General features: G+C 35.3%; 1 protein-coding gene across 8 annotated transcripts in view; it reads left to right on the top strand.

The window, feature by feature from the left end:
- ATRNL1 (attractin like 1) overlaps window positions 1–22487 on the top strand; it is a 519346-nt gene that overhangs the window by 182518 nt on the left and 314341 nt on the right. For all 8 annotated transcript variants that reach the window (XM_032988565.2, XM_032988564.2, XM_032988569.2 and 5 more), the window contains exon 21: window positions 11181–11233. In XM_032988565.2, coding sequence (XP_032844456.2) covers window positions 11181–11233 — 53 coding nt within the window. The remainder of the gene's footprint in view (window positions 1–11180; window positions 11234–22487) is intronic.

Genomic DNA, 22487 nt, shown 5'->3' with positions numbered 1-22487 from the left:
CCTACCACTTACATCAGTCCTTAGAATGCGGTAAAACAGTTACAGCAGTTCTTAATTTTTTTTTGTTGTTATTTTTTTGTATGTTTTGTTTTTGTTTGTTTGTTTGCTTTTTTTTTTTTTTGTGATGGTTTCTGTGTGTGTTTTTTTTTCTTTTTTTTTTTTTTTGTTTAAATTTGCTTTCACGCATAGGCAAGTGGTTGGTCACATAAATAGTTAAAGTCTTTGATCCTAAGCATGTCTGTGAGGCTCTTTGCTGGCAAGAAACTAGTATTTTGCTAGAGTATTTTGTTATAAAAATAGTAAATAATCAGCTCTCAGATTTTTCAATGTTAAGAGTGCGTGTTTTGTTTAGCATGGCTCTTTGGAAGTAGCATATTTCAGGTGATCAGGTGGTTTTCTTAGGACTATATTCTGACAGTTTACCAATTTTTTTTTATTCCATATAATTTTTCAGTTGCCAGTATTTGTTTTTTTTTGGGGGGGAATACATACCAAATTTTGCACTGGAAGCTTTTAAAAACCAAAAAAGCATGTTTCCATCGCCTCAAAATACCTTTGGAAAGGTGCTAAGTTTTGGAATACTTTGAAACAGGTTAATTACAAAAATATTTGGTCAGTTTTATTACTGTTGGCATAACCCTGGAAGCTAAGAAAGCACCTTCTTTCCCATAAAATAACTGATCATATGTAGTATAATACATGTATCATGGGTAATTTTAGCAATAACTACTTGAAACATCTAATGTGATGCTTAAAAAATATAGGAGATCAATTGCTAATCAGAAGTCCAACTAAAGCTGCTGTCTTATAGCTTCTTTATAGTGGATTGAGTCTCTGAAGTACATGGGCTGGGCTGATAAAATAGTTTTTTGAGAAGTGTAGGCTTTCCCAGTCACTCCCAGGTGGGATGCAAGAATTTTCTCATCCATTGCAGGTTATATTACCAGAGCTCTTATAGTAGCTAAATCTTTTTTCCCCCCTCATTCTGTCATTGTTTAGGGTGAGATTTTGTGCATTTGAAAAATGCTTTGTTCTTTGAATTGCCCTTTGGGAAGGCATTGAGATTACTTACAGAGTTTAAGGCTCTGTTCTGCGCTGTGCTCACACAGGAGCAAGTATTGCTTTTTGTGATAGTACACTGCAGCTTGCCTATCAAAACCAACATAAACAGAGTTTGAACAGATCAAGACTGACAGACCAGGACTCCTGTTATGAAATACTTCACGGTACCCTGCCATCAGGCTATAGTGTCATTTTAGTCAACTTTTCTTCCCTTTTTTACAGCCATTCATTTTAAGTTTTCTTCTTAAAGGGCAGATAACTTTTTGAAGAGAGTCAGCCAAGACTGGAAGCGTTGGCAGATATAGTATTATTGTTGCAACATAGACAGTAACATTTATTTCCACTTATTTGGCACTTCATAAAGAAGTATCAGTGTCATCTCTGCTCTTAATATTTGTGAGATTATGTGCTATAATGGACTAATGGAGATTGGTCCCTTTCCTATGAAGTGCTCCAGAGAAAAGTGAATGTGTGTATTTATCTTCATACTTACTCCAACCACCCATACTCTTTTTTGCATTCTGTTCTTAACAGGTATTTTTAGATCTCTTGGATTGGTATCTTTTTAAAAAAAGTTAAATAAAAGATGGTGCATGTTAGATGGAGTTAATATCGTAGATAGTAAAAAGGACTTAAAAAGAGGCCAGACAATGGTAGACAATGAGGCATGAATTTGATAGATTTTGCCATGCAAGAGTGGAGTAAAGAAAGTTTTTTAGACAGGAAAAGAGCTTATCAGAACAGCATATTGGATAGAATTATAGATATTTAAATGTTGTGATGAATAAAATATGGTTTTAAAGACCAGTAGGACAAGAAGGAAACTAGGACTTTGGAAACTGCCATACCTCCATGTTTGATTTCTAATGGTCACTCTCCTATGGATCACTTACATTTTTTCGAAGGCTCGCAATTCATTGTTGTTGAAGGAGGAGGTAGGAGTCTCTGACAATTTCTGTCAATGCCACAGGAAATAAGCATGCTGAGTAAATATTCTAGACATTCTGAATATCTAGTCAGAAACTCCTTAGTTATCTAGGAATATTGAGCATTATTTGAAAATATAATGTAATAGCTAGAGTTTTCGCTTACTAAAAGAATTATAGCTTGCCAATTGTACTATATATTATACTTAGGCCTCTATAATATTTATGCTTCCTGTTCATATTCTAACATGTCATTAACTCTGTAGAAGTTGTTGGATTTATTGCTGTTGTAATTTAGATAACATCACTATTTTCTAAAATTCCTTCATACTGTATAGCTGACAGCCTAGAGAAAACTATGACATTCTGATTTATTTAAAACTTTGTCTTCATTTTACATCTAATATTTTTGTACATTCAGTATATAAGCAGCACTTAGGCATTGCAAAACTGCAATCTCCACTCCTAAATGGGTGATGCAGTTTGCTTCTGGATCATTATTTTGTCTCAGTGTTTTGTTGGTGGTTGGTTTTGTGTTGTTTTTTGGTTTTGTTTGGGTTTTTTTTGTTTGTTTGTTTGTTTTTTTTTTAATCTGTTCTAATTGTTGTAGACATTTACAATACATTCCTGACTGTCATGGCCTGTCAGAATATTTAATATTACTGAAGTACTATCTCTCCTGCTCTTCTTGAGGGCTGGTTTCTAAATAACAAAAATATACAAACAGCCTTGGAAACTCCCAGGACAATACCAGCATGAGAGATGATCGTACGAAAGAATTTTTTTTTTATGTCCTTTATGTTTACTTTTAGTACACCTCTTTCATTTTGAAATTACTGGCAGATAAGTGTCATACTTAGGAACATGAATTTTTAAATGCAGTAAACAGTGCTGCTTGAACAGTGAGATTTTGAAATATGAAGGATTCTAGTAATTTTAACCAAAGACCTATACTTCTTCTTTTCATGATTATATGAATATTCTTTCCATGAAATATTAGTGAAAGTAAAATCAATGTTCCACTGAGAACTTTATATTAAAAATGATTGCAAAAGAAACTATTTACAAACTGCTTATGCTTAAAGATATGGATTCATGAATACTCTGTTATTGATATTAGGTTAATATTTAACACGGTTCATCAATATTTATCTTTTAAAAATAATGAAACATATGTAAACTTTGTGAACTGTTCACTATTTTTTGCAAAGTAAAAATATAGGAGGAGCTGCATTTCAGTTTGAACAGTCTTAAGTATTAATAAAATTACGATTACTTTGTGATTGCTTCTATCTAATTCTTCTAGCTAAAAGGAAATAAATAGTTGAGAAAACTATGCTTAAATTTCTTGGAGATGTGGTTCTGTTCAGTGTAAACATAGTGTCTAATTTTGAACTGTCTGGGATATTTCTGACATTTACTTCCTTAGGGCTGGAGAAATGTCTGAAATGCAAGATAAAAAGTATGCGTATTTCTCCTCCCCACACTTTGAAAGAACAGTTTCTGTTAGGAGGGAATTCTGCTTTTCCAAATTCATCCTTTAGCATTCATAGACGTTTGTGTGCATCACTGACAAAAACATGGTCATTCATAAAGAAAGGAGAATGCCAGAGGTAAAGGGTATGGCTGTGAACATGAGATTTTTGGGTTTAGAATAGGCAGCATCAAATCATTGGCATGTGAAATCCATTTGGTCTCTGATTCCTGAAGTTTAACATAGATTTTTTTTTTTTTTTCTAGATAGAGATGAAAATACAATCTAGAGTTTATTAGAAAATAGTATTTAATCTCTTAACCAATTTCTCTTAATTATATAATTATGTGGCAAGTTTTATCACCTGTCTGAAATTTTATTTTCTCTTGTAGTGCAATGTATTTAATAATTTGAAATACTATTACTTCAAGGAGTATATGAACACTCTATAATATTAATTATTCTTGATCTCACAGGGAAGAAAGATTTGAATAGTAAGAGAGAAATCTGGAAATGGGAAATTTACTTATGAAGCTAGAGTGTTTTTCTTTTGGTGAGATCAGCCTAGATTAAAAAAAAAAAAAAGTATTGCTGGCCTAGGTCTTTTTCATGAATTATGTGAAAAGGAGACAAATTAATCTGCAGAAAAAACATTGTCTCAAGACATCATTATATGCACTTACAAGAAGAAACAAATAAATCATTTCCTCACATTATTAAAAAGCCCTAACTGGAAACATAAATCCTAGTACCTTTTACCCTTTTATGTTATCGTTATCTTAAGAAGTAGGCTGATAATTCTTTACATCTAAAGTGGAATGGTTGCTCATGGCTGGAAGGATCTTGGCACTGTGAGAAGGGAAAGTGTTCAATTTTTACATTAGAACCAAAGATGCTTTATCTAGGTCAAAAAAAAAAAAAAAAGAGAGAACTATTCACATACTTTAATATTAATCGTGAAGGTTGGGACAACATAGTACAATGTCAGTGCAGTCAAAAGCAGACCCTTAAGTGTATGAGGGATATATTAGCATTTATAGATTATTAGTTTGTGTATTTCACTGCAGCAAAGTAAAGATTATAGTAGCAGGATAAAAAATACATTAATAGTAAACAAACCTGTTCTCTGAATATCACAAAACACTCAACTTTGCTGACAATACCTATTTTTCTTTACATATATCATCTGAACTCAGTTACCACAACTGAATCTTAGCACTTCTGCAGAAGAATGATGCTGTTTCTGAATCTTTTAAACATGCTTGAACTCCCCATCCATGATCCAGGGGTGTGCAGAATAACTGCTGGTTTTGAGGTCGCTCAATTTCATAGCTGTTGACAGTGTCTGTTTAACTGTTGATGGTTAGATATGTGGCTGTTCATTGGCAGTTCTTTGTAAAAGGCATTGAAACCAAGCAGGCCTAAATCAAGAGTTGGGAGGTTTTGTTCTCCTGCATCCAGGTACAAGTGTGAACTGGGATTTCAGGTATCAGTCACTCACTGTTCTGGACCAGTTCATAAGCTAGAACCAGCAGATGCTGGTGCTTTCATCCAAAAGTCACCACTCTTGAGCTGAAAATATGCAGTTTCTATGTCATCACTTCCAAAACATTATGAATTACAGACAATTGGAATTATTGACTATAGTTAAGCATATGCCTCAGTTAATTTTCTCATTGCTGGAAAGGTTCTTTTAGAATAGGAATCTTGCATAACTTTCAAGAAGGGATAACCAACAAGCAGGGTGGTAAATACCTGTGTATAAATCTGTGCTGAGCTCAGTGTTACTACATTGTTATTACTAAAGGTTCATCAGCTATCTCATAAGTATCTGTCAAAGCTGCAATCGCAGCACCATGAGCATATTTGTAATGCTGAGGATGTAGTGATATATAGTAGTAAGTACTAATGCTTCATAGTCCACTTATGATGTCACAGGCCTAACCATGTGGCTAGAGGAGTCTTAAGTGTAGCTTTACAAGCACGGTTTGGACTTCGGTTATGAGGTGTCCCAAGTAAATAAATTATGTTAAATAGTATTGCAGTATTCAAAAAAACCCACATATCATCATACTACTGTGGTACCAGGGAAGTAGAATGAAAACAGAAGCCTGTTGTGCAAGATCAGGACCTGAGGCAAGGAGATCAGGAGCAGAAATCGGTGATGGAGAACAGCAAGGGCAAGACCAGTGGCTAGATAGGGAACAGAATGAGAAGTAAAGGCTAGAACAGAGTTGAGCAGAAGTTGAACAGTAGTCCTAGAAGATATTCTTACTCATTTAACAGCTGGGGCAAGCCACCAGTCAAAGTCCAGGAATAGTCTGTTAAGTCCGTTAGTCTTTATTTATCAGGAACCTCTTGTAGATGCAGTGCTGAGAACCTAGGCAAAATCCTAGGCCTGTGTATGATCAGCTGTAGATCAGAAAGATAACGGCTTTTCCCCAGACTCCACGGAAGTGGTCTGTGTTAATTTGCAAGGACAAAATAGGAGGTAAGGGTCATAAATACATACTCAGCATAGTTGACAAGCCTGGACTAGGCCAGAACAAGATGCAACTGCCTCAACAGGGAAGCAGTTGAATAAAAGAATATTGTCTTTTAGAGTGGCCTGACATATTTTTGTCTGCCCTGAGAGTTTGGCATTAAAAACAAATTCAGCTAAAGGAAAGACCACCCGTACTTAGGTTGCTCTTCCCCGTTCTGCTTTTTTTTGCTTCAATTTAACTGAAAGGAAGGGTTTACCAATTAGTGGTGGCAGCAAAACTGCAGAAAATCCTGCCTTCATGATCAAAGATGAACTGTTATAAAAAGGTTTCCAAATCGCTAGTCTAGAAAGCTATAGATCTAGGTTGGTATGTTCTGACAGTTTTCTTTAAGTGAGAAGCTTGAACATATATCATTCCTTAAGGGAGATACCAGGAAGCACAATAAAATTAGGCATTCCTCTACTACCATATCATTAGCTTTCTTAAGGTTGGAAGATGCAGATGTAGTGCACAAGATCATACACATTGCTGAGCTTCAACAGAGGGTCATTTGTAAACGATCTTACAAAAACCTTTTGCTCATTAAAAAAAAAAAAACCAAATCTGGGAATCTTAATGTAAACATGTACTATTGGAGACATTTATGGTATTTAAAGAGAAAGCCAGAAATTATCATTTGCTTGGTCAATAAACATGAGAAAAGTTATTTTTTTAATTCATTTTCCCATACCTTTTATTTTGAACTCCCAGGAAATCCAGGGAGAAAAAAAGAAAGTGAGAGAAAATGGTTTGGTTTTGAAAGGATAATTGAGGGAGAGGTTGGGGAATAACTGCTAATAGCAGGCCATCAGAAGGTCAGTGAGCTTGATGAATTGAATACTTTTGTATTGGAACAAACCATAGAACTTGTACGTAACCTGGTAGGAGCCTTCCTCCATTCGTCCTTGTAAATGGGAGCAGTGTCTTTGGAGTCATGCCAGAGTGGAACTGCTCGTTCATTATTACCACTTAAAGCAAATGATCATAGCCCTATGGCACATAAAATAACGAGTGCAACTCCCATTTCACAGATACGAGGCATATATTAAGCTTCACATATGGTCAAATGTGTGCTGGCTTTTGGAAAAGGTACAGAAATTACTACAATGAGTAAAACTCATGGGGAAATAATTCAGCGAATAGGAAATTTTGTAATTGGAACCCTAATTAGTGACTAATACAGAACAATACATATGCTTAATGAAATAGGATAGGATTAAAAGACAAAACTAAATTTATTCTGAACCTAGCATACATACATGAGTAATTTTAGATGTATTCCTAATCCTATTAGTTTCATCTTTTCACTCCACTGAAAATTAAATGTTTAAATAGCATCTTTTGATTTGAATTAAAGCAGGCTTCTCTAACTAGTAGGAACTCCACCTCATGCTATTCCTAATATACATTATGCAATTGCTCTTCACTGGGGGACAGATGAGAAAGCTTAAGTGAGGCGGTGCAGGGTTTTTCCTGTATCTCAATAAGGCATAATAAGCTAGCTGTTTGAATAAAATGGATTAAAAAGAAGACAGGTAGCAGGTAAATCTTTTTGCCCCTTCAGTTGGTGGGAATGCTGCATGCATGCAGCACTGGATGGACCCAGCATGGATTTTCCCCTGTTGTGCTGCACAGCTCCTGTCCGTTGAGAGGTGCCTCTTCCCTCCCATACCGTGGTACTTCTTACCTTGTGTAAAAACAAAACCATGTGTCTCCTCATGACAAGCTGGAAGGTTCTCTTTGATAACATCTACCAGCCCACAGCACAGGCTGATATGGGGCATTCCATCACCTTCCCTTATGGCAGCTACTCATGCTCACAGACAGGCTTCTTGAGCCTGACAAACAAGGACCAGTAGATCAGACATGCCTTGCCAGAGATCACTAGCTCCTTGCATACAGTGTCTTCTGTGAGGTTCCCAATACAGAAAGTATAATATATATGATAATATATCAAAATAATTTGCTATGGTGTAATTCACTGTTCTTTTTTTATTATGCATATTTTATCATTTCATCATGCATTATGCTGAAACAACTGAAATGGCTGGCTGTAAAATTGCATTGCCATTTTCGCTTCAAGATTCTTGAAGGTCACTTCTATAATTGTCAGAGAATTAGTAATTATTTGGATTTGAGTGAATACTCATGAATACTTGTATATTGCAAAAGATTCTGTACCTAGTAATTTTAGTATTAACCATTCTTTAGTGTGTTCTACTAAGTAATGAAACCTGTGATGCATTAGGTGGATTTTATAGATATTTTTATTTTAGGTATTCATATGTTTTTTCTCTGATATAAATAGAAATATAAATACCAGAAAGGTATATGTGATGCTGGAAGTCCCTGGGTTCTGGTAATTATTTATCCACAGGAGATGGTTTCACTGGAGAAATGAATCTGTATGGAAACATCTTTTCTTTTTCATAAAGCTTTTCAAGATTTGTTTAGTCTCTCCTGATGGAAAGTTGTACAGTTTATTGTTACTGGTTGTCAGATATTGTTCTTTAGTGTCATACATAAATCAGTGCCATTATCAGTGAGCAGCAGGGTAAGATTCTTGCCTTCTGAGAAAGATTCTTGTCTGAGAAAAAACTCTGAATATACACTTATTTATATAAAATATATTTTTATGTTCTGGTATAAAATCCCAGCATATTCTGAATACTTCCTGTATTTAATGTTCTACTTTGCCTTTGAGACAATTCAGAAGAAAAAAAAATTCCCCTTACTTTAATCTCTATCATGTTATTATAATTTGTTGCATGATGTTCTCTCTCATTTATTTGACAATCTTACATACAAAAAAAGGAAATTCTTTTAAACTCTTCATTTAAAAATGATCCTTTTCCCTTAGCTCTTTCTTTCAAAATTGCCAACTTAAAGCCACTTTCAGGCACTTGAGTCTATTTTTACAGCTCTAATCTCTTTAAACAGTGAGCTGTTCTGCGAAGAATTTAGTTAGTGTTTTGTAATGTTTAGAAAAAAACATGTTCAAGCAGACTGATATCGTTACCTGAGATTATTTTCTTCATTCCTTTATAAGTGCATGCAAGAGAGATACTTCAGCATCAATCCCTCTTCTAAATTCTGTGGAAAAGACTGTACGGCCAGAATGTGTGTGCAGACAAGACCACAAATTGTGTGCTGCAGTTAGAGTTGAAGCATATGTTTTTCTGGTTTCTTGGAGTTTAAGCAAAAGTTTTTCTACGTAAAAAAAGTGTTGAATTTCTGTACAGTTGACTCTACAAAGAGTTCTCACACTGACATGAGACAAGGAGTGGGCAAGGGCAGAGTTGAGAACATCTGTTTTTCTACTTTTCCATTTCCAACAGTGCAACTGTTGATTATTTTCTTTATGATATTGTAACAAAGGGTCAAGGAGTTTCTTTGCTTATTTTTTAGTAAAAATGAGCATGTTAAGAATCACCAGTTGAAAACTATTGAAGAGGCCAACAGAAATACAAATATCATTCTGCAGTTTTCAACTTGTTAAATGATATGACATGGAAGTTAGAAAGTTTTTTAATATTACTCACAAATAACACAAAAAAATCTTGCAATTTAAGTTTCTTAGAACAAAGTAATGAAAAGGGAGTCCAAGCTATTAAGTGATCCAGATTTCCTGTGGGAAAATATTTATATGGAATTCAGTAGGCATTGATAAGCTTTCTCTTTCTTTTATGAATTGTTCTGGGTATTTAATAGAAAATTATAAACTTGCTGGAGACTTCTGTGGAATAGCCAAGAAAACCAAAAGCAGGATAATCATTTTAATTTAAGGTTCCTGGCATTTTTAGAGAAATGTTATATAACTCAATTTGATCACTGTGATATTCTGCAGGATATTTAATGTTTCTGAAAATATCTATGTATCTTATCAATAAGAAATATATTTATCCAGATCTTATCATGTACACATCTTGTCAGCGGCATCAGTACATTGTATTCAGTCGAAATTTCAACTAGTGCCCTAAGTGGTCGATGAAGAGAAGCAATTGCCTCGGAAGTTCAGAGAAGCTAAGTAGCTGAGACACTGCTGTGTTTATAGTGCTACATGTGTCTGCAGTTTCTGGCTCCAGAGCCAGTTGCCATGGTCTGTTTATCATAGAACATTTTGGGTTGGAAGGGACCTTAAACATCATCTAGTTCCAACCCCCCTGCCCCGGGCAGGGCCCCCTTCCCCCAGCCCAGGGGGCTCCCAGCCCCATCCAACCTGGCCTTGAACCCTTCCAGGGAGGGTGCTCTGCTGCTCTGGGCACCCTGGGCCAGTGCCTCACCACCATCTACCCTCTTTAAGTTTAAAGCCATTACCCCTTATCATCATTACACTCCCTGATGAAGATTACCTCTAAATCTTTCTTGTTAGTGCCCCTTTAGTTACATCTGCATATTTTAGGACTAACCTCTCTAGAGAACACAGCATAGCTTTGGATCACCTCTGGGTTCTCTGTGGTGCAGTAAAAATGTAATCATTGTTTTATGCTTGGGGATATTTTTGGATTTTGGCATTTTTTCGTTGTTGTTTCTTTTTCATTTAAATAGTCAGAAATAATATGAAGGATGTATTGCAGCCTGCCAGAATGGTGTTTATGTGGCTGGAAATGGAGAGTATATGTTCCATTTCTTAAGAGATGGCATGAAGAGGTGTGGAAGGTGTCTGAGGGTGCAAAGCCTGGTCTTGTAGTGTTTCAGGAGTGTGTATGTTAAGGGAGACATATTTGGGAATGCTTTCTGAAGTCAGTGATCCCCCCAGTGGATGCTCAGCTGTTATCTTGGAGAGGGCCAAATCAAAACCAGCCAATGGAGTAAGCTATTACTGAGGTGGCATGGATAATTAGAGATCCAGTGCTCAGCCTCCCTGCCTGGCTCTCATTCATTCATCAGTGGATACATGCTACCTGTGGTAAGTCCTACAGTAGGCACTGACCTTAAGCACATGACTGAAGTGCCTTATTCAAGAGCCTAGTCACTCTGGGTTTCTTTTATAAGGAGAGGTGCCTCTGGAAAGTAGCACACCCAATTTAAGAACTATATCAAATAGTTTTAATTTTCATATATTTGTGCTATTACTAATGAAACTCATGCTATTCGGAATAAATATTCTAGCTGCATTTTTATTAAAACTGTACTTTGTTTAATGGGAATGTTTTTTTGTTTTTGTTTTTGTTTTTTTTTCCCGCCCTGCAGTTGTGATTCTGAAAATAGGTATCTTGGAAATCCGCTTAGGGGAACATGCTACTGTGAGTACTTACATTTTTAATGTTCAGTACTTATATACTGTTTGTGTATTATGTGATAATCTCATTTCCTTGGAAAACCAAAATATTTTTCATAAGATTTTCTGAAGTTGGGCGTGTTGATATTTTGACTGAAAAATAAAAAGCCCCACTAGGCTTCTCTGGTACTTTGTCCACAAGAATATAAATTGAAGTCTATTAGAAGTTGATTCCTTATGCCTAGGTTAGAGGGACTGACCAAGCCATTGGGTTATTCTGTGTATCTCAACATACGTGAATGAAAGGAATAAGTAATTATGTCATTGTTTAAAATACAATAATTTTGTGGTGGGGAAATGCAAATAAGCTAAAAAGCACTGTTTCCTGGGGACATTCTACATGGTTTAGCCAGTCTGCCTCCTAGGGACATGATGCACAGCTGTTCTCCAGGGTATCATAAAATGATACTGTGTTGTCTCCATGTTCTTACTGTTATAGAAAAGGTGCCTCTGGCAAATTTACTTTAAAGCATTAAATTTTTGATAGTCATAGTGAAAAACCTGAAGGGATGAGAATGCTTATTACCCATGTATAGAAATCCCTTAGTGAGCTGTACCATTTTTGCTGTTAAATAGGAATTTTAATCATCATAAAAGCGTATGGGATGTTGGAGAACATTTTTATCTTTTGTGACTTTTGCACATACCTGCTCAATTGGATCCATTTGTCTGTTGCTTCCTAACATCATCCCTACCTCAAACTTAAATTTACATAAACACATATCTGAATGTATTTATGGCATCCATTCTGATCTTTGGCCTTGTTTTTTAGCATTTCATTTTAGAATGTACACAAAAGCTTTCTTTTAGAATCTCTTTAAGGCATCATTTACCTAATAAAGGTATGTTTGCTTTTTTTTATTTTTTTTATTATTGTTTCTTTTCTACCTTAAATGGCTTGCGTCTACAAGGTATGTTTTACAGAACAAAATAGACACATACTACATTACAGATTCTGACATATCCCTAGGCCTAAAGCATTTATTCCTGTTGCCAGGTATTAAAGAAATTTGGTGTGGATTGCTGTTGTTTTGTTTTGTTTTATCACAGACAAGTTAAGTTTAAATCTAATACTTTAAGAAGATAATTTAAAAGTATTTTTATTTAAGATAATTTTTAAATATTGTATTTTGAAGATATTGTCGATATTAACAGTTTGCCTAAAATAGACAAAGTTGAAAATACTCCTGAATATACTGTGTTCTAAAGATACTGTTGATCAAAAAAATTAAATTCCATTAGTTGTTTTTTACATAAGAAATTTTTCTTATTTCAAAAGAGAAATTCCAGTATTTAGAAGAATTAATTTTTGTACCTATGAATTTTATAAACTTGGTAGATTTAAAGCTAGATAATGGGTACATGAGAAGTTCATACTACCAAGAGAGTGCTATATAGTCGATCTTTGATACGTGTATCAACATTTGTTTTGTCCTTTAAAAATAAACGTTATCAAATTTAAGAGATGGAAGAGAAATGACAGTAATGGGTTTTGTAGACCTCAGGCACCCCATGAAAAACCTTATTTTTTTGCTATCATGTTGCAAGTTCTGTCTATAAATCATGTTGGAGACAAATTGTACTATATTCAAGATACCCTTTCACCTTTAACTTACTACTGTTATTTGTTTTCTGACAGATTTCAAAATATTTAAAGATCTTGTTGTTCTGGAATGATAAATCTTCTTTTAAAACTTTCAATCATTTAAAATATTGTATATAAATGATTTCCAGAGCTATTTTATGTGGAGGTAATAAGGAGCCTGTGCTACTTTAAAATAATAGAATTCTGTAATTCTTACATTTAGTGGCTGATGCATCATAATATGAAATAATTTGCTAATTTGTGGATAACTGACTGACCTAAGATTTCAGTGACAACTGCTTATCAGAACTGTCCATTACTTGCTAAATCATGTATTAAAAAATCCACGTCGTAATGAGATGTTCCAATTTTTTATCTTTGTAAGTATTTTAAAATATGAACTTACCATGGACCATAATTTGTACAAGAAAATGTTTTGGCTTTTGTACAGGACAGACATTTGGATAGCATTTTTCTGTGCTTATTTCACTACTCTGTAAAAAACTTTAGACACTTTTATTGCTGCTTTACTTGTCCTTGAAATGAAGAATATTCTTATTTTTTTTACAGCACAGGAATAGTTGTTGCTCAGAAGGGAGGAAAATACTGAGGAAAAACAAATTGTATAGACTTACAAGCTGCATAAGTTTATGAGAAATAAAAATTCTAGACACATTTGTTTCTGCCACTTAGAATCAAAATCAGTGAATGGTACAAAAACAGGAATACAGCTAGTAATTTGCTGTATCGGGATGTTCTTCAGCAAAGCTTTTAGTCACATGCGTGAGTTTAGCCATCTTCAAAATGACCAGTTTTAAGTGTTCAAATTTTATCTTTTTTTTTTTTTTTTTTCTCCACTTGTGTAAATACTGCCCTAAATTGGAATGCTTTTCTAAGCCAAAACCTTAGAATTCAATTGACTGTGTGACTAACTTTTGTATGATATTGGATGACCTCAATTTGTCTTTAACAGCAGGATGTGGATTGAGAATGCCTGTTGCCTTACCCTCCTTGCCTAGCTTACCTAGTTCTTGCATAGTCCTCTTGCCTGTCATGGGCTATCCTCAAGCTTAGGAAGGGGGAACAGACTGGTGTTGATGCAGGCACTGGTATTAACATCAATATACTCTTTAAGATAGTAAGTAAACTCTAAAATTAATAAAGTCAGCCAGTGGGATAGAACAGATTTAGTTTTATCCATATTGTTTCCCTTAGAAGCGATGTAAGAGGGTAGGCAGAATATTAATACTGCACATGGATTGTGTTGTGATTGGAAAACTTATCTAAGAACAAATGAAAACACAGGAAAATTACAGATGGTTATAGAGTGATCAAAAAAATTGAGATTTACAAAGGAAGTAACATACTGTAATATTGCAGGGATACAGGTACTATGACAAAAGGATAAACACAGATACCAGCAAAGCCATCAAATCCTGGAGATAACAGGAGCAGTTAGTCAATCAGATTTCATTCTAATATTGCATTTCAAAACATGTGACAGCACTGGACATGAGTAGTTTTTCTACTTTAAATTATCAAAACTTAAAAAAGTAGAGTAGGAAATGCATAGTAGACGGAGCATGCAATAATGCATTATCCAGATTGTGTGAAAATCATTGCCCATTGCTTGTATTAAAATTACTTTCATTTCATTATTTATGACTTCACTGTATGCTTGAAAAAGCACAACAGAGAGAACAAACTGAGAGAAAGAGAATGAGAACAAGCCTCAAAGATACAAAAATTAGAAAAATATTGAATGTATAAGAATGCATGAGCAGCTACATGATAGTCTATCTATTCTAGTACCCTGTTGTCAGTAGTGGCTGAATATGAATGCCAAGGGAAGAGTATAGCAAATGGACAAACATACACTGGTATTTCTCTCTTTGCATCCAACAGTTTGTAGCTCAGAAACTTTGTGAGAGGATTTCTTGAGCCAAAAGTGTTCGATGTGCCTTTGTTTAGGGGTATCAGAGGAAATCTTATAAAAGATTTCTTATACCTAATAAAAAGAAGAATATTAATAGAAAAGAAAGCTTCATTAATTTAAAAGCCACGGTTTTGTTTGTCCATGTAAGTATTCTTGTAGGTTGAGTACAAATCTACTTCTGGATTGTGTCTCTGTATTTCTGGTAGATGGGCTCTGTATCCTTAGGCCTTTCTGTTAGAAGCCGATCTTTCTGTGAGTGATCAGAGGCTGATTCAATCCATACAAATGAATTTTGAGTGGAGGCCAGAGGTGGTTGTGCAGCTGACTTATGCGTGTACACAAACCATAAATACAACATTTTGTCATGATGCATTCGTATTTGTTGTTGTATAGTTCTTTGGTATCTCAGCCAGTGTGATGTATAACAGTGACACCTAGATAGCAAAATATGCATCCAAATTGCTACATTAGTTCTTCGCACGTCGGCATTAGAAATACATTGCTGTTGGAATCAGTGCTCCTGAGTGCAAAGAAACATACAGCAAAACCAGATGGTTTTAGACTGATTGGGAGGAATCGCTGGGACAAATGCCACTTCTGTGATTCTGACATGGGTTATATACCGACACGAAGCTTTAAATCATAAATGGATAAATAGTTAAACCAGTGTTCTAGAGAAAATGAGAGTTTAAATTTACAGTTCATGATTTGTTACTATACGGAGGGTGAATTATAGGCTTGCTAACAATCACTTGTTTTGAAAGGATGTGATACTTTCCTTCATATGTCCCTTTCAGATATCCATATTTCTAAGGTCAAAAACTTTCCAAAATGTCTGGTTTAGGTACATTACTTTCAGTGTCACAGTTCCAATGCCACATTTCAAACAAGAAGTACAACTGATAGATTCTAACACTAATATGAGCAGAAGCATAAATGCTTACAATAAATCAGTACTGTGAGTGTAAATTGTATTATTTGCCTGCATAGTTGTTAGAATTTCCAGATGAGTTGAGCACTCGAGAGAATTCCTAGCCAAGACCAGCCTAGTAGCCAGCTAAGAAAATGTAGTTGAAAAACTATATGTGGATTTACACACCTTTATTTCTTACTCCCTTTTACCCTTTAAAAGAATGTTTAGGAACATTTTTTATTATTTCTGGATACTGACATCAACAAGGAAAAGAACAATAAGCTTCTCCATTTGGTTCTGCAGATTGGTAGCCCTTTTAAAATAAGCAACAGGAGTGGGTTACAGGGCAGCGTGCTTTACAGTATGAAACTTTCATACATTCGAGAATATTTTCTCAGCAATAGATAGCAATAACATAGTCACAATGCTATAAAATTACAATAAATTAACAATTTTGTTTAATCTGATGCTTATCTTTGGAATGGACAGAAAGTTTCATGGGTCCGTGATTATCTGCAAACTCAAAAAGAAGTGGAAGCTTGCCTTTTGTATTCAGAAGCACATTATGTATCCAGGGTAACACTATAGAGTTTACTGTGCTGCAGAGCAGATCCACTTTTAAATTTGTTAGAGATTAGAGCATGACCTTTGAGAAGGATTAGAGAATCCATGAGTTAATAGAGATCAAGAGGCATGGGTCATTTACAAAGAGAATTAAAACAGGGAAGGGCTGAGTGATTCACATGTTTTTGTGGAATTAAACCTATTTATTGATCACTTATTCCACATCTTCATCAGAATATATGCCTCTGATGGAGATATTTATAGCCTTTAAAAAAGAGGAAGCACAAGTATCTGTACACAAAAGAGGCTGAAAGATGTCCAGATTTTATTTTAACTGTTTTCCTAGGTTCAGTATGTTTCCTCCCACAGTTCTTTCTTATCTTTCTCTCACCTCAACATTTTATGAAACATCATTTGTGGATGGCTTCACACAGTGACTCATCAGCCACTATTTCAAATGTTCTTCTGGGATGAAGCATGCAAAAAAAGGAAGATGGTAGGCCTGTCTGCAGAAGCCTTAAGGGTCAGTCATGCTACACAGCACTGGCACCACTGAGTTTTTGTAGTCAAACCCGTGGACATGGTGTTATGAACCACACTGGTCAGACCGGGGGGTTGTAGCGGTTTCAAAATTCACTCGGGCTAAATTAAGGTGAAACGACATCAAACTGTAAATTCCAAGTTTTCTTTAAGGTAGAAGCAACCTGACCTTGGAAGACGTGGGCAGTGTGGGTTCTATTGGAACTTTTATAAGAGGAAAAGAAAAGCGAAAGAGAGATATCACCACCCTTGGATCCTGTGATGATGGTGACTGATGTGGCAGTCCTCCGGTGGGGGGGGCATGTGCCTGGCTCCTTGAGTTTGTGCCTGTTGTACTCTAGTTCCCATCTCTCGATCACACCAGTCACGCCCCTTGAGGGCTTACGTATCTCCTGAACACCCATGCAGCTTATAGGACTCTTGGTCTTCCGCACAGGTGCCACTGTGGGAGTGGCCATGAAGGGTCTTTTGGGTGGTCGCAAGCCCCTTCCTCAAATAAGCCCTTTGAGTCGCCTTGCCTGGCACCCCAGAACTGCGCATCCTCCGGCGCAGCCCCCGCATCCCGCGCTGCGGCTCACCCTTGCCACACCACCACAATGTCTGAGACATACATTAACTCTTTTGGCCTCTCACACATGGAGGGAGGAAATGTAAAGCCGGAGAGAACATCGCTCAGTTCTCAGGTGTTTATTACTAAAAAAATTCAATGTAATCACTAGTAGGAAAATAATGTTCATAGATTTTTTTTTTTTTTAAAATTGTCTCTGGATAAATTTTATTAACTTTTTTTTTTTTTTTTTTTTTTTTTTTTCTCTACTTAAAGTACACTGCAGGGAAAAATATATGATCTTATGTGAGCTTCTGAATATTTTGAAACAACTTTTTGGAGTCTGACCTGAATAATTGGTTTATAGCTTTACCATGCCATTCTAAACTCTCAGCCATAAAGTCATTATACCTCATAACACTGTTTCTTGTTTCCTTGGTATAAATACAGAAAGGATAGCAATAAGCAATTCTCTCAGTATGTCAGCAATTCATAAAGATGAAGAATGATACTTTCATGTTCAAAATTGGTGAGGAAGCATGAAGTGTACATTCAGTGAAAACTGTCCAGATAATATTTGGTATCAGGGCAGATAGTTGGAGAGGAAGAAGGAAATTTTGCTTCTGGCTGTAGAACCTCATAAGGATCTAGTCCAGTCCTGGAGCTGCATTAGTCCCATAACTGCTGACACACCAGGACTTCAAAAAGGGCAAAGTAAAGGAAAGTGCTAGTTCTTACTTATAGTCCTTACCATTTCTTATAGTAAATTTTTATTTTAATTTAAAACTTTTAAATTATATTTTTACGCAATGTATGTGGTCCCTAAACCAAAAACAGACACTTGTTTCTTGTATCCCATTTATTTAAAATTCATTTCACTTGATAAAAATTAAGACAAAACGTCTTAATTACTTTTTGATATCCAGGCTTTGGACTAAAGGTCCTGTTACTCATTTAGAGGTGTTACATATTTTTCCTTTCTGACTTTTTTTTTTATTGTTTTCAATGGTAGTAACTAGAAAGATGGTTTGATAGAGGACAGAGTATTAAAAGTAGATAATTTATTACAACGTAGTACATCTAATGACTTTTTAGAAGCATCAGTCAATATTGTCTCAGAGCAAAAGGGTCAGATAATACATCCTTATTTATGTTGCCAAAATACAGTTTAGGCTTAATCTAACCTATTGATGTGGTCTGATAATTCATCCCACCTGGTGTTTCCTTATTATTTGAACATTTTTTTTTCCCCCTCTTTTTTCTGGGTTTATTCATAGTTAAAGTTCTGCTATAATTTTAAACAATTTGGAACAGGTTTTTTTTTTTTTTTTTCCCTCTCTTTTTCTAGGTTTATTCATATTTAAAGTTCTGATATAAATAAATTTTCAGTAACAGTTACTATATTACAGAAGTTATAATTTCATAAAAAGGGCAATTAAAAATGTTAAAAGAAATCTCTGTAAATACTATGCCATATTTTCTCTTGTGCTGTAGCTGACTTGCAGTAATCTGGCAAAATGAAGGGGCAAAAACCTAGGTCGTCATCTTCACAGAAGAGTGGACGTAAGCAGACATAAACAACCTTTGTGAGAGAAATTGTTCTAAGGGCGGATGGGTCCTGTGTCTGGAGCGAAACTTGGCTCTGGTTGCTCTCAGTTTGAGAGGCACACTGGGATCTACCACGAATCACTTCTTGGTCTGATCCAGCCCTGTTGCTTGGAAATTTTTTTGTGAATGGAATCTGTTTATGCTTTTTATTTTCCTCATCATTCCCCAGCTTTTCCCATTCATGTGGGGTGTCACTACTGAAGAGTTGTTGCCCCTGGATCCCAAGCAGATAATCTCAGCAGCATTCGGCTCAGAGCCCATTCCAAGGTATGCCTGTCTTCAGTGGTGAGGGTGCCACCCTGTGACTGCGCTCCCCACCAAATAAGAGATTACGTATAGAGCTGCATTGGGCCAAAGACATATTGGCTTTCCTAATATTTCTCACACTCTACTGACATGATACTTTTTTCTTTTGTTTTTCAAAAAATAAATTAATGTTTTTCCTTTTACAATCAGATTTTCAGATCTTATATCAGAAGGGCAGAGTCATAAGATGATTACACCCTAGTCAAGAAATGCAAATATGGCCTAATAGCTGTTGAAACACATAATGCGACTTGTCAGCAAGAAGATACAATGTGATTTTTAAGCACTCTGAGTGTGTGTAGGCAAACATGCATGTATATGCATTCAGGGACCTAGAGCGTGACATCTTTTATTAAAAAAACATAAAAAAAAAAATTATCAAATAAAATGTTTACTAGAGGTAGCCATAAAGCACTAGGTGGCACACTTGCTATACTTAGAGAAAAATAAACTCAAGAACATTCCAAGGAGAGTATTTTAGAAGATAAATAGCAAGTAGCACTTTTAATAAAACTGTTAGGAGAGATTTTCCAGATATTTAAGAATTATGTTGAAACTTCAAGGGCATAAACAATAAATTTTAACTATTGAAAAGGTGTTTGTTTTAGTTGAGTTGAGATGTATACCAGCACTTAGATGCTTTGCTACTGATTTGTAGAATTCATGTTTCCTTTTGAGACAGCATTAGTTTAAACTAAATACATATTATAATTGTAAAACTGTTATGCTTGACTTAAAATAATGAGTTCCACCAATTATATCTAACACTGATTGACTCTGATACAGACTGAAACAATTTTTATTATTTATAAATACAGTAACAATAATTACTCAGTATCTTTTGAATATATGAGCTTATATAAATAAATTCTATTTAAAAAGAAATCTTCTTAGTGTTTAAAGAGTCTAGTGGAACAGATTATAGTTTAAATCAGACAATTCTAGGATGGTTTGAGAAAAGATTACTGTCAACAAGCCTACCAACTCATAAAGAGCAACAGACAAACGGAGTCTTTGCCCTGAGCTAAAATAACCACAGAAACCAACTGTCTCCTTCCAGAGAATTAAAACAATAACCACACCAAGAATTTGAAGCTCCTAATAAAGTATTACGATCTCACCCCAGGCTCTGCATACTCTTTTGCCAAATGCTAGGTTGGCTTGCAGTTTTTTTGGCCAGGCTAAAGAAACAGTTTTGTTGCCAATCGTTTTCAGACTATACTGTGAGTTGGAGAATCTTTCCATGTGTGTATGTACTACTTTTTTTTTTTTTTTTCTTTCTTTCTTTTTAAATATTGGGGATTTTCTTTGTTTGAAAAAACACTTTGAAATTAGGATTATTTGCTTTTTCTGATCAGTTTTGCTGATATATCAGTAAATTTATTGACTGACATCCCCTTACTGATACTATTTAATAACCTGTGCCAAAGTCATTTTAGTGACTATTCATTTAGATATACTGCCCTATGTCTAAAGATTGAAAGATGGGCAGTACCCTGGAGAAACTGCTAAGAAGAAGAAAATAATAGATAAACATACATTATGATGTGTGCAAATAAAAGTCTTCATTAGAGGCCTTCATCACCTGATAGATGGCTACACAGGTCCCATAATTATTTTTTATATTATTATTTATCTTACAAACATAATAGGTGGTATTACAGTAAAATACTTATTAGTATAAATTTAAACCAGTATGAATTATTTATAGAACTATAAATTTTGAAAAACTTGGTGAAGCAAGAGTGAGAGAGACTTGATGGCTTGGAGAACTCATTCAGAAGAAATATTTTGCTTTGTTAGGGCAGTCTAGCCCATGTATGAAGCATTTTTTTAAATGAGAAGGAAGATGATGCAAATATCGACATATATTCAATATTTGATTTTTGTCCCTATATTGAGCTGGGGTTCATAGGGATGAATACTTTCTGAATCTTTGTGCTGTATATATAATGTGCTGTATATGTGTTTGTTTCCCTAACATTTCAACAAAGGCAGGAGCTGTCACTCCTCAGACAACTGGGAGGCCTTACAGCTCCCCAAGACTGGACTTTTAAGAAGCAAATGGAATAGGAAGGGATCCATCAGTGTCCCTTTACCTTCTGACAGTGAAGGGAAAAACTTTGTGGTGGTTTTACAGTTGCATTGCTTCCTGTGATGACTTCCCAGGGAAAAGGGAGAAATCTTGATCAGTGGGACTTCAAGGAACAATCTGTAGTGAAATCTTGAACCAATTGAAATGTGAGAAAAGAACCCAAATCTGACTTCAATAAGTGACTTACGGTTTGTGGGAGAATTTGTGTTGGTTTCTTTGACTGGGAGTTTTTGGATAAACTAACACATTATTCCATATCTGGTAGGGTACTTTTCTCCACTGGCAAATACGAAGCACTTGAAGATAGTTTAGCCTCTTCCATTATTACATGCTGAACACCTAATGCAACTTTCTGGTTATTATAAGGTACGCTCTTCAGCTGTCTTCTGTCCTCAACCACCTAATCTTAGCACACATATTTGTGGAAGGTGAGAGAGCAGTCAGTACTGTTTTCACTTTAGAATTAGTGCTGTGAAGTCCTTTCAGAGTATTGGAGTGAGGGGCTCTGTAGGATTGTTTAAATAAATTGAGGGTCATTTCTATCTCAGGATGACAACAAAACCTTGGATTATATAAACTTTAAGAAATTTTGGATTAGGTTAAATGTGGTCATTGTCAAGTTCAACTTTCTCACTGGTTAACTCAGCTCAATTTCAACATATTGTAAAGTAGCTTATGAGTCCTTGATATTATGTTCTAGAAGCATAATGCATTGACAGCAACGTGTAATTTGCTAGTCGCTTGATATAAAGTGTAATGCTGACATGAAATGGAAGAGCAAGTTGTGTGAGGTCAAAAAGCAGCAGTACACATTAGCAAAATAGATACAATAGCAAACAAAACATTAAGGGAAAGTTGAAAAATGAATCTGTCAAGGAGTATGAAGATACAGTGGTAGAGAAGTAATATATATGTATTTGATTTGTCTTTTTATGTCATGGGTAAGTAAATATGCTTTACTGTGTTACCCCCTTAAGGAAATGCCACGGCCATCAGACTGATTTTGGAAAAATTACAAGCTATGCAAAATGTGGGCAGAAAAGTCTCAAAAGAGCAAAACTCTCACATTTTTCTCATCAATCAAATGAGAATTTTAGAATTTTACTGTTGTTGTGTAGAAACAGG

This window comes from Tyto alba, unplaced genomic scaffold (genome assembly GCF_018691265.1).
Source record: "Tyto alba isolate M040663 unplaced genomic scaffold, T.alba_DEE_v4.0 Super-Scaffold_1, whole genome shotgun sequence".
Lineage (NCBI taxonomy): Eukaryota > Metazoa > Chordata > Aves > Strigiformes > Tytonidae > Tyto > Tyto alba.
Note: the sequence above shows the minus strand (reverse complement) of the source record. Positions and strands in the feature narration are given on the sequence as shown.